The sequence below is a fragment of the Eleginops maclovinus genome, chromosome 21, assembly GCF_036324505.1.
Source record: "Eleginops maclovinus isolate JMC-PN-2008 ecotype Puerto Natales chromosome 21, JC_Emac_rtc_rv5, whole genome shotgun sequence".
NCBI classification, from domain to species: Eukaryota; Metazoa; Chordata; class Actinopteri; order Perciformes; family Eleginopidae; genus Eleginops; species Eleginops maclovinus.
Genome location: NC_086369.1, coordinates 7,013,238 through 7,025,729, shown reverse-complemented (window position 1 = coordinate 7,025,729; position 12,492 = coordinate 7,013,238). Strand labels below are relative to the sequence as shown.

At 40.0% G+C, this 12,492-nt stretch overlaps 2 protein-coding genes across 12 annotated transcripts in view; one reads left to right on the top strand and one right to left on the bottom strand.

Annotated features, from left to right (window-relative positions):
* abi1a (abl-interactor 1a) overlaps nucleotides 1–4,821 on the bottom strand; it is a 46,123-nt gene extending 41,302 nt beyond the window's left edge. For all 10 annotated transcript variants that reach the window (XM_063912546.1, XM_063912548.1, XM_063912552.1 and 7 more), the window contains exon 1: nucleotides 4,582–4,821. In XM_063912546.1, the coding sequence (XP_063768616.1) occupies nucleotides 4,582–4,698 (117 nt within the window). In that variant the 5' untranslated portion in view covers nucleotides 4,699–4,821. The remainder of the gene's footprint in view (nucleotides 1–4,581) is intronic.
* A 1,117-nt stretch (nucleotides 4,822–5,938) lies between these two features.
* On the top strand, nucleotides 5,939–12,043 carry acbd5a (acyl-CoA binding domain containing 5a). Of its 2 annotated transcripts, XM_063873763.1 has the most exons (14): nucleotides 5,939–6,035; nucleotides 6,365–6,491; nucleotides 6,794–6,914; nucleotides 7,614–7,686; nucleotides 7,791–7,908; nucleotides 8,007–8,039; nucleotides 8,350–8,592; nucleotides 8,664–8,855; nucleotides 9,151–9,245; nucleotides 9,331–9,538; nucleotides 9,659–9,861; nucleotides 10,305–10,364; nucleotides 10,478–10,587; nucleotides 10,684–12,043. In XM_063873763.1, exons 2-14 carry the CDS (start codon nucleotides 6,395–6,397, stop codon nucleotides 10,694–10,696), a joined length of 1,566 nt encoding a protein of 521 aa, XP_063729833.1. In that variant the 5' UTR covers nucleotides 5,939–6,035; nucleotides 6,365–6,394; the 3' UTR covers nucleotides 10,697–12,043. The 2 variants fall into 2 exon arrangements, with proteins under 2 accessions (XP_063729833.1, XP_063729834.1); XM_063873764.1 differs by lacking the exon at nucleotides 8,007–8,039.
* The last annotated feature ends 449 nt before the right edge of the window (nucleotides 12,044–12,492 follow it).

Here is a 12,492-nt window from a genome sequence, read left to right as displayed (position 1 = left end):
CGGGACGTGTTACGCATTAGAAGTAAAAACCCTGCGGACTTCACTTCAATCCTTTTCTTGGAGTTAACTTGTAGCTCTTTGAAAAACAAAAACTCTGCAGTACGCTATTTGAATTCCTAATTCCTCTGGGGCAGATGGGAGGCTGAGTGAAAGGCCATAAGGTCTACCTGACCTTGAAGATCTGCCAGCGCACAATTAAAAATTCCTTCAGCATGTCAGGCAGGAGACACAAAGGGGAAGTCGGCACATGGAGGAAACTCATTAACCTTTCAGCAGCGACTTGTGAAGGGGGTTTGGCAGAAACAACAGAAAAACTGATAAACAAATAAACACAAGTTCATTTTCTGAGTATTCCAGACGGCTAGGGGAGCTTTTCTTCGTGTTTGATGGGTTACCTTGACACACACCCTGAGTGTTGGATGGATTCTTTACACTTTTCGAAAATCTATCGATAGAATCCTGACACTGCTATGGCATGAATACAGGAAGACAAAGATGTCTGATAAGCCTAAACTTAATTCCTCTGAACTCCTATAGTCTAACCAGACTGTAACAGATCAGTCCCACAGTCTGGACCAAACCAGCTCCGGTCAGCTGAGGGGTGGGGGAGTGACAGGTGGTCAAAAAGGATGAATGGGCCCAAGTTGTAGGCGGAGAGCCGCTAGGCGTCGGCACCATGGGAGAAAAACCAGGCCACTCGGAAGAGAGAAAGATGGAAAGAGACTGAAAAAGAAGGACAGGAAACAAGGACTCCAGAGACAGAGCAGTGCTGAAAAGAAAAAAAGCCCCCTGTTCTCTTTCAGGGAGAAACTCACATTAATAAACCTGGGAAAACAGGACAGGTAAGGTTATATGACCAGGACATGGAGAGGACATATATCCAGGACTCTCCGCTGCACCTCCATCCGTTATCACATGTCAGCCCTCAGTTCCAAGCTGCTTGTTTCGGAGCAGAAGTGGGCATCATGCTGGCTCAGCAGGGAGCGTCACATGCTCAGAGCTTGCGACATTCATCTGATCTGACATACGACCCTCTCGGTTTTCCATAAATCTCACTTCCACTTCCCTATTCCCCCGTACTGTATTCCGATTATTCAACCTTGCCTCAATAATTCGTGGTAATGACACCAAATCTATTTTAGAAAATATATTACCGCTCGTTTTGTAAATGGAAGGCTAAATACAGTATGTGGCTATTTTGAAAGTGATCTGATGGGATTATGATGGTTAAGTGTTTCATTTTAGGAGATATCAAATCAACCTTTAACTACCAACAGGCTGCTGACGCAAGTGCTTTTAAATCAGGTATTATACTGGTCAGAAAAATCTATATATTATCATTTAGTGTTAAATCAAATTCATTGTTTGGTCATTTAAATGAACAAAGAAGCCCTAAATGGAAAACATGATCATTCTCAGAGCTCACAGTGACATCTAAAAAGGGATATACTGTCATATGAAAAAGGAAGGCTACAGATGCCCCACTCCAAAAGATGCAAATTCCTTTTTTTGTCGATGAATAAATGATAAAAACAGCCTAACAAAACTGAATTGTAGTGTTTATCTAAGCAGTGAAAAGCACTTCCAGTGTGTCTTCCTGCCAACATGGCCAGGTGGCCCACTTTGCATACAGTGCAAGTGTCCTTGTCCCGGAGGTTAAACAAAACCGAGAATGAGCACAATAAATGTTCAGGGTGCAGCAGGTAAAATATAAACTACATGTCTGTGTGACTGTCTTAAATAGCTAGATTAAATAAAAAAGATAAATATGAAACCATATTCATCTCTGTGCATGTATCTTAATTTGAAAGGGTGTTTTTGGCTCTATTTTTAAGGCACTTCCTGACAGAGAGAAGAAGGCATTTCCAGGGAGGCAGTCTCCGGTCAGCAGGGCAAACAGGAAACATAACTCTGAGCTGTCAGTGTGTCATAAGCTACACACACACACTCCGTGAACAAACAAAAGTCACTATCAAGTAGACAAAGTAGGGCAGGGATTTTTTTTTTAAATACAGTCTTCTCCATCTGCTTCCGCCTGCTGAGCCGCACTACAAGTCACTGAACATTTCCAACACCACAGCCTCCATGACAGGAACATAGAGAGGAGAGGAGGGATGGAAATGTGAAGGAGGAGTGCTGAAAGGACGAGCCGATTCATGCTGAGGCATGTTGATATGTGCGGGGTTTAGTTCAGAGTGCACTGTGTATGTGACTGTGTCTGTGTCTGTGTGTCTATCGGAGGCAGAGAGAGAGAGTGTATCTACAGCACACAGAGAGGGATTATGAAAAGTGCACTGTTAGTCTGACACTCGCTTCACACAGAGCGCGCAACGTGTGCCCGAAAGCTTAGAAAATCCTGCGTTTAAAAAAAAAAAATTGCTCAAGCACAACTCAGCTCATGACACAACGTTTTATAGCTAAAGTTAAATCAAATGTACATCCATGCTTGCCCACATAGCTCATTTGACATCTTTTTGGTTTCGGATGGAGCCTCTTCTACTTACCAAATATAAACACATTCAAATGTTGTCGGATAATACAGAACTTGGCAGATGTAAATAACATTTCAGTTCCTTATTTAACAAGGATGCCAATTTGTGTTTTATTAATAAGCTTTCCAGTTTAGACAAAATACTTCAAATGAGCAAGAGAACTGTGTCAGTATTGGTCTTAAATATCGGGCTGGATGTTGCCATGGATTCAGAACAAGTACTACTAGCAATACAGATAAAAACCTTGCTAGTTATTCCTATTGTTTCACCTAACAAATGCAAAGTTGTACATTTAAATCAGGTATAATCTAACCAACCTTTGTTTTGTGGAATACCAAACATTTATCAAGAGCAGACAAAGTTGTCAAATGTTATCTAAAAAAGAAAACCAAGTCTCAACAAAAATTCAACACCAACTTCAGTAGTGTTCAATAATCTCTGCACCAGACACATCTCCTTTTTTGTCAGTATGTAGGTTAGACTTGCAGTACAGAAAAGTGAGGGTTTGTCATTTTAGAATAAGTTTTGAAGACAGCAATGCTCAGCAAAAAAGTTGGGCTGTTGTTTGGACTGCAGATAACAGCAGCCTTCAAACTGGCTATGAAAACAAGTTGAGTGCAAATGTGTTGGACAAAAAGCCATTGCTTCTGCTTTGCTATAGATCATGTTACTGTGTCATTGTTGGGAATCAGTTTGCAATTGCCCTAACTCATGTCAGTCTGCTAAACAAGATCTACAACAAAGACATTTAGTTATTATCCTGCATTAAAACTACCATGGGAAATAAGTGCATGTTTGCTTTAAAAAGCAGCGGGACAAACATAATGAACTCTATATAGGGCACAATTGAACGACCATGATAATCTTCTTGTTCTGTAGGGTGTGCACGGGTTGTAACAGCAACACAACATTCAGAGCTGAGCCTCACAATACCACTGAGGACAGAAAAGTAAATTACAGGGAGTCCTTGGGGAGTACAGCTGGAATGGACACACCCACTGCAGCTGATATGGTGGGTTGTTTGTCTTCCTGTTAAAAAGTGTTTTCTCACAAACCACAGTTTGTGTGTCACCCAGTGTGCTCACTGAAAGCAGCTCTGGCTGGGCTGTGTGGTTTTTTTTCAGATGTGGCTTACCACAGATGACGTGAAGTTTCATGGCACACTACATGACCTATCAATAAAGGCACTGTTATTACAATATAGAACTAAATGAACAGGGAACCCCCATTAAAACCAAAGTAAGGTCTGTTCCCACGGATGAATTGAGACAAATCAATACCTCCAACCTTTATTGACCAAATAACAAAGGCTTTACATTCCTCCCTCAGCCTAGTTGCAAACCAAGCTCAAATAGACTCTCCGTAAAGCTGCCTTACACCGATTTCAATGCATTTATAAGGCTTTAATGTGGCATTAAAATGTGTCTAATAGTTCAATATAATGCAGCAACAATAAAAGCCACGCGCTGACATAGCACAGTGCTTACAAGTCAATAATGTAGCCAGTACACCTCCACTGTTTTATTCCTGTAGTATCCCAATGGGCGCCTTTGTGGTGTTAAATGGTGAGTTTAATGACCTTATGGAATGGAATGGACTGCTCAGTGCTACTACAATATTAATGCAGACGTGTACTGTCAATGTGACATTTAGTTGCTCACTAATGTACATATAAAGCTTTGTCAATGTCAATAAAGGTGGAACAAAAACTAGATTGACTATCTTTTTGGTGTCTTTAAATAAGATGAAATCCTTGTTAACAGCTAAAACTTGCTTCTGTAACGTTAACACTCAAAAGGCCTCCGTATCAGCAGTGAGTGGAAGCAGTTTTTGAACCGACCCAGTGTAATAATAAAAAAGTAGACACACCCTCAGTATAAACGGAATAAATGTGATGAATAGTCGAAAATATACAATATATCTAAATATCCCGCAGTTGTAAAGGCATCAGACTGGTATTACAGCTCCTAGCTTTGGGCGGAGGAGATCATTCCGGCTTCTTTATCCACATTTCCTGTCCCAACAACCAATTCAATCCGGAGCTTTTCGCGACAAAAGGACGTTGAAGATAACATGCTAACTCACTTACCTGGACATAATTGTTCTCGCAGTAGTCTGCTACTCTGGTAAGGTTTTGGTAACTCTCCACAAGCGCTCTTTTACCGGCTGGAATCTCTTCCTCTAACAACATTTGTAGCTCTGCCATCTTACATCTCCCCACAGAGCCTCCCTTCCCTCTGCCTTCCTTTGATTCAAACAGCCACTAGCCCAGCTCCGCTTCGAAAAAAAAGGATCCTCTCAGCCTGCTATTGTGGGATTCCTGCCCTCGCTTTGGCGTAACCTCAACTCGAAGATCGTTTGTATTCGGGAGGAGTACACACCCAACTGCTTATACGGGGGATCAGTGTTTTCTCTGCAAGCAAGGCATCAGCGTCATGTGCTGAAGCCCTTTTGCAATTAAATGTTGGTTGCTCTAACCATAAAAGATGCTGTGCATGTTGGGAAGAGAAATACTGAATATAACCATCAAATGAATTCAAATATTTTAAAAGCACCCCCCCCCCCCCCCCTTAGCCAGCTTGAACCTCAAAGTGGTGTAGACACCATTGATGCATTATTTGAAATGTACTATTATAATACACATTTTCTAAAAGTGTTTAGTCTGCATAGTGAGAGCTACCTTTAGTGCTTTGTATATATTTTGATGCCCTAATACTTTTGTACTCGAGTAAACATTTTAATAGTTATTCATAATTTCTGATTTCCACATAATATTTCTAACCCTGCTTAAGTACAAGATCTGATGCATCTTTACATCTGCACAATTGATTAATCTGCAAATATTTCCATCAATTAATTAATTAATTATTGGTTAAATTAAAGAAATGTTGGAAAAATACCCATTAAAATATGCTAAGAAGAACTAAGGTATTCAAATGTTATGTTTTGTCTTGCAAACAGTCCAAAACTAAAAGAAAATATATAAGCCGATTTTCATTAACTGAAGTTGTTAATGTTGATATTTTTGTTTGTATAATATTTTTAAGGTTTACTTTAACATTAACTTGATTATTGTACATTTTTGAAAACATTTCAGATATAGTTATTTTACGAAGAAGTTTGGTACTCGAAATTAAAAACAAAGTGAGAGCTCTTGTTTTTTACTCTCTACCCCCTATCACCCTTCCAACTGTAGAAAAAACATGGATCCCGATTAGGGAATTGTGGTCAATGTAGTTCTACCCTAAACTATGACTATACGTATAGTTTAATTTGTGTCACGATTGCATTTAAATATTATAGACTAAAATGTTACTAGTAATGCTTTTCTTGTTTATTCAGTACATGTTTATTTATCCAAAAGACTTCAAACTACATTTTCACGCAAAGGATTGTGGTCCTAGTAGGAACTGGTGATATCTAGTAAAAAACTACAAGTACCAAAGTACACCTCTATCTGGCATTATACACTGTTGATGGCGTCTGGTCGAAGGCTAAAGACAGGTCGCCTTCTGACAAACAGATAGGCCGTTGGCATTAACGGTACGTATCATCGGCTTAGAGCGTTTTCTTCGACAGTTTGGAAGTAATTGTTGGATTTAATACTAAAATATAGGCAGTTTGACGTGTGTCGCATAGCTTATTATGTGTCCTAGATACACAACAGACACAACCTCCTCCTATTGGCGGTCACCCCATACTGTAAATACAATAACTTGCAAGTTTAGCTAGTTACATTAGCATAACAAAAGTCTGTTTTTTTTCTGCCGGGCTGTTATAGACAGCTAGTATGGATGTTGTTGTTGAAATCCGCTTCTAGCATATACTCTTTCCCATATAATAGCGTCTGTTTATTTACTGTCTTTCTGTAGGTTTTGTGTTGACAATCTCAGTGTGGCACAATGGAGCTGGAGAGTGTGGAAGTGGTGGATGAGAGTCGTTTGACCCTCCTAAGGTTCGAGGCTGCAGTAAAAGTGATTAAGAGTTTACACCCGAATGGTAAGTGAAAAACACAGTCGATATTTCTATAATTTAGACCGGTAAATGGATTTAACATAGGGTACAAACAGAATGGTGTCAGGCATAGTCTGTTGCAGTGCAACAGCTTGGTTTACTTTGGATCTTGTGCGATTTAAAAGGCCTAATCCACTTTACTAACAGTGTGCAGAGATTTGCTTTCCTGCCAGCAATCTTGCCAATCAATTATTGTCCATTCTGCGAGCCTTGTTAGAGATAGAAACAGTAAGAATAGTGCTAAGTACTTTTAGTTTGTGGAATGACTTGTCCTTTGTTTCCCTCAGGTCCCTTTCAGCCGTCCAATGATATGATGCTCAAGTTCTACAGTTATTATAAACAAGCCACAGTGGGTGCATGCAGTATACCCCGACCTGGCTTCTGGGATGCAGTTGGCAAAGCTAAATGGTAAATATACCGTCAGTCAATGAGTTGTATTGTATACGTTTTTATGTTATACATATAGGTCATTACATTCTTTGTACAATTCATGGGAAAAGCTGTTTCTGGGCAAACCACACTGTGCTTGTGCACGTTGCACAACATGTTGCTTTTGGCCCACTTTGACCTCACTGTGCAATACGACAGAGTAAAAATTCTGTCCACTGGGGATCAGACTCTCCTGATTCTCTCCCTTTAATCTTAAGTTGTGTTAGGGAATCTTTGGACCCTTGGAATGTAACCTCTTACCCACTAGCCTGCACAGTTTCTCTCATGGTCCCGTTGGGGTGGGGGATTGCGAGTTTATTAAAAACTGTAAAAACACTTGTTTTAAGTTGGAGTCTGCGATATTTATCCTCAAAACTCATACAAATCCCCCCTCCACATTTACTCTTTTTCAATAATGTTGTGTGGTTTGGTCCCAGAAACCTAATTTGTTTCCCATAGGTCTGTATGTGAACAGCTCACACACAGAGCAAACTGCTATCGAATGGTGGGGAGATATTGGCTTAATTTGACAAAAAATATATTGGATTCTAATTGCCGACTGCTCCTATTTAAGGGATAACTGTTGTATTACAGTCGGCCTTTGAACCTCAGATGACAGACACATTAACCTTAAATAAACTGAGCTTGTTCAATACTGTTGTTGTTTGAATGTGATAGGGATGCGTGGAGCTCTCTCGGAGATATGTCAAAAGAAAAAGCAATGGCAGGCTACGTTGATGAAATGAAACTGGTATGTTACTTTTCATGACAACATTGTATAACATAGTATATTAAAGTCAAATCTTTTATTGTTTTGAGCTAAACATCGCTGTCACTGATGTTTGTCATTGATAGATCCTCGAAGGTATGCCCATGACGGATGAGGTGGAGGAGTTACTACGTGTCCTCGGCCCGTTCTATGAGCTGATTGAAGATAGGAAAAAGATCACACAGATATCAGACCTCAGCATGGGTAGGTTTTTAATCACCGCCTTTTCACTTGGTGTGTGATGTCAATAACAGCATGTGGATCTTAACCTTTTAACAATTTGCCTCTTTTTATATGCTTAGCCCGTTTGACACAGTTTGCTAGGCAAATGGATGGCAAGTATAATGCTGTCTAAATATTGTCTGGTGGTATAGCTTTTAGTGGTATAGCATTTGTGTGGTGTTGTAGCTCAGATGCTTTTGGTCCTTAGTAGCAGTCAAGTTGGTGAATTAGTGGTATAGACCCTTTGTATTAGCACTTTCTCATAAACTACATAAGGGTTTTGCTCAGATCCAAACAGCCGTAGACTTAGCGGATAACTCATTTTGATTTAAATCGCCACATTAAGAAATTATTGGTAACCTTAACCTCTATAGAAGCATTCCTCTGTGTTTGTTTTTAAATGACATCATTTTTTCTGCACAGGGTTCGGTTCAATGATGAATGCAATGCCATCGAAGAGCATCGCAAAGAGCATCGTCAGAACAATGAAGATGAACGGCACCCTGGAGACTCGTCCTGCCAGGCTCAAGTCAAAGGAAGTGAAGGAAAAGTCAGAGGAAGAAACACAGGATGAGGAAGAGGAATTAGACGAGGACGAAGAAGATGATGAAGAAGAAGAAGAAGAGGAAGAAGAAGAAGAAGAAGTGATAAAAGAGGTTAAAAAAGGTAAACGTTATCAATACTGTGTCCATCAGTGCTGTAAAAAAGACATTTAGTTGACTTGGGTTTCATTTCAGACAAGAAATCAGCAGCTTCTCTACCAAAGAAGAAGGGTTCAGCCAGGAGACACAAAGGGCCTCTTTCCAACGGTAAAGTGTCCAACGGGGTCGTCCATCTGACCAATGGGAGTCATCCCAAGGCCAGTCCAAACGGTGACACCTCTCAGGATGGCTCAGTCGCTGAGCCTCTGCTCAACGGTCACCACACAGGTGAGGAAAAAAGCGACTGCCACGACAACATTCTGTTCTCTTTTAAGTCTTGCATTGTGTTTCTGCGGACTCTGCACTCTCCTCACATCGACTTTGAGTGCCGGTGTCTCAGTGCTCCATGTGATCAGATAATCTGCTAAACAGAGCTGTGGCAACTCAGCCGCAGTGACTGAACACTTTACACATCAGCTGCTCCTTTTTTAATAGAATCAATTATTGGCTCAAATGGACAAAAAACTCAGGATGAGTCTGAGCTTTTTTTGTTCCCTTTTCTTGCCCTTGGTACTGCTCTCAGACCCCGGTGTAGATGTGTCTGGTCCCAGCCAGCTGGCCAGTGACTCAGACAGCGAAGTTTACTGTGATTCTGTGGACCAGTTCGGCAAGGAAGAGGCAAGTGGCACCTTAAAATTGGATAGCAAAGTGTTTGTAGCTACTTGGCTGTCATTGATTAATTTGTAATGCACATCTTCTCCAGAGCTCAGAGCATAACCAATCTTTGGATGACCTGGATGAAGAAGAGAACCACATCCTGCCCCCTCTAGAGGAGCCCCGAGACGATGTTCACGGTGCACCAGAGGGCATCATGTGTGGAGGAGAAGATGGAGAGAACGACGGAACAGTGTCGCAGAGACAGAGACTGGATGCGGACATGTCTAACAGCTCTTTGGTCAGAAGAGAAGAAGGTGAGATTGTCCTGAATAGAGCTGTTTATGCTCCACACAGCGTTCTGAAGGAAAGCAGCAGAACGTTTTCTTTTTTTGGCTGGTGCAAACAATAATTCTAAGTTGTTTCTGTGTTTTTAGGCTCCAGGTCTCCAGGCCTGGGCTCTGGATCTCTGATGCCCATGTACGGTGGTGGAGATGGGGAGAGGGAGCGCTGGGGAGGAGTTGTCACACCCGGAGGAAGCCTGAATGAGCAGATAGCTGTAGCGTTGGCTAGACTGCAGGAGGACATGCAAAGTGTTCTGGAGAGGCTGCACACCCTGGAGGCTCTGACTGCAAACCAGGTCAGACCTCCCTGTCCTCTCGTTCCTGATAAGAAAAACTGGCACAAAAACTATTTTGCTGGTCCTACATCTTTTAGGTTTAGTAATGCCTGACAAAATAAGCCATATAAATATATGAATATGGGCTGTTGGTAATATTTTGCTATCTTCTAACATTTTATTAACCTTTAACAACTACCTTGGACTACTTCCTGTGTTTTTAAAAAGCAAGTAAAGGCTATAAATATCTCCAAGCTATTTGAAACCATTCATGTCCATCCACAGCACTTTAGAATCAACAACACAGAAAATCTTCCATTCTTCGTTCAAAAACTTTTTCATTAATCATTGCGGGGCAAAGTACCCGGTCTAAAAATAACATAGATTAGGCTTGGATAAATAAAACCCTTGTACTTTGGCACTGTATTCATTCAGACTTTCCTGTTATTTTTCTCACTCTGCAGGCAAAATCAATGTCTCTGTCTTCAACTTATGGATCAACTCCAGTAAATAAGAAGAGTCGGGTAAGCAGTTTAGAATACATTTCACTGTTTATATATTATCTAAATTAAGCTTATTTGGAAGCTTATTTTAAAGCTAATGCTAATTGCTATTTATTCTTCATATTTTCCCCTAGAAACCATCCTGGTGGCCTTTCGACATCTCTCCGACCAGTTTGGCCTTTGCTGTTATTTGGCCCTTTGTTGTACAGTGGCTAATCCGCCTATATCTGCAAAGGAGGAGAAGGTATTTCTTTTATTTAAAGAAAAATATAATCTTGAATATTAAAATCTACATTTGCAAAACCGAATTTAACTTCTTCACTTTCTTATTCCCTAATAGAAGAATCAACTAAGACCTGCTCTCGCCCAAACACCCATGTGCATAGAGGAAAAAGAGGAGTCCTCGAAATGTCTTTGGTCGGGTTGCGAATGGCTGTAACTCCCCCCTGCTTAGACCCACAGCCAAGTAATTTGCTTTTGCACTATGAAGAAGGAGCCTAGAGTAATGAGTGAGAGGGAGCTCAAGCACTGTGGATGTGGAATCAAATAGAAACCGGAATGTAAGGGGTTGCAGCCTGTGATTGTGAACGTTTTTTAAGATGATGCCACTGTACCGGATTCTTTTTCTCTATGAAACGGTTTGTGTTGAGAGTTGGAAATCATGACTTCCTGCTTGTTTATAAGCCAACGACAGCAGCATCTCAATTATTTACATTACTAAGGCTTGTTGCACATAAAAGGGGCTTGATACTTAGTTGGGTTTTTTTTAGCGCTTGATGTGGTTATACATTTTCATGATTCTCTTTCATTAGTTGCCCAGGCAATGCTGCTATAATAAAACGTGTAATAATTGTAGTTCTGAAGGAAGGAGCGAGTGTAAAAAATATATTGATTTGTGAGATTTTTTAATTCTGAGATTAAGTTAATATTTATTGCTTTTAGAAAGTTCAAATGAAGGCATTGCTCGCCAGATTTCAGCTGTATAAATGATGTTAACGTGGCCCCTGAGTTTTATGTATGTGTTAGACAAGGTTATTAATGTTTTCGGCACCTGTCCTGCCGCATATCAATCTGTGCTTTATGTCATACTGGTATCTACTTCAAATTGTTTTCCAAATCGAAGAAGTGCCTCGTCATCATCATCAAGGTACATTTATACCCTAGGTGGCATTATGGTTTCTTACATTTACTAAATGTAGCATAATTGTTCCTGTGCTGGACCAAATTACCATTAATCATAATACCTTAGCCTTTAGGTGATGAGAATACAAATCTATTCAGCTGTCCAATTATTAATGCATAATACTTGTCACTGTTGTTTACCCTGTCAAGTTTTTCTATATCGTATCATTTTAATGTGTGATGTAATATGCTTGTGCAAAGATGTTGTGAGTGGTATGGTAAAAATGATGTGTGCAAAGAAGCGAGATCAATGTAAATTGTATACAGTAGCTGTACAGTTCAGATTAAAATGCAGTATTTTAATTGCATTTTCATGTATTATGGATATAGAATACTATATAATTTACAAATTTTGCATCTGCAATAGCACTAATCTTCCAGAGCCATTATGTTTTAATAAAGAAGTCATATTTTATCTTTCTACTAAAGTTATGCTAAGGCTTTCTAGCCATCTGCCTGTGGACAGAGTGGTGTTTGCATGTGATAATCCAAGCCTCAAATAAAGTTTTCATAAACTATCTTGGAAGTTTCAAGGTTATTTCTAAGGAATTGTAGGATAAATTGAGACAATGGTTTATGAACTTTCTTTCTTAGAACTGGGGAGAAGACTAAAAATGCTTTACTGTTGTACTGTAAAAATGTGCTACAGCTAGCAGAGTTAGCTTAGCTCAGCACAAAGAGCTGGAAAAACGTTAGCTTGGCTGTCTTCAAGCAGTAACAACATCAGCATGACAGCACCAAAATGTCCCACACTTAACCTCTGTAAAGCTTTAATTTGTCAAAGTTAGACTGTTGATTTAACCAATATATATGGGCTATATAGCTTTGGTCAGAACCACCTAAGCATTGCTAGCTAACTGGTTTCTCAAAAGTGCTTGAGAAATTAGCTTCCAACTGTAGATTCATATTTTAAAGAAACGGTTGATATTAATATCTATCTTAAGTTATTTTCAGACACTATTTCAAC

What these genes read in the sequence shown, in the direction of transcription:
- acbd5a (XM_063873763.1), top strand. Translation starts at nt 6,395, where the DNA reads ATGGAGCTGGAGAGTGTGGAAGTGGTGGATGAGAGTCGTTTGACCCTC. An exon ending in ACGTTGATGAAATGAAACTG is followed by an intron (nt 7,687 to 7,790) that starts GTATGTTACTTT and finishes TGTCATTGATAG; the next exon opens with ATCCTCGAAGGTATGCCCAT. An exon ending in AGGCTCTGACTGCAAACCAG is followed by an intron (nt 9,862 to 10,304) that starts GTCAGACCTCCC and finishes CTCACTCTGCAG; the next exon opens with GCAAAATCAATGTCTCTGTC.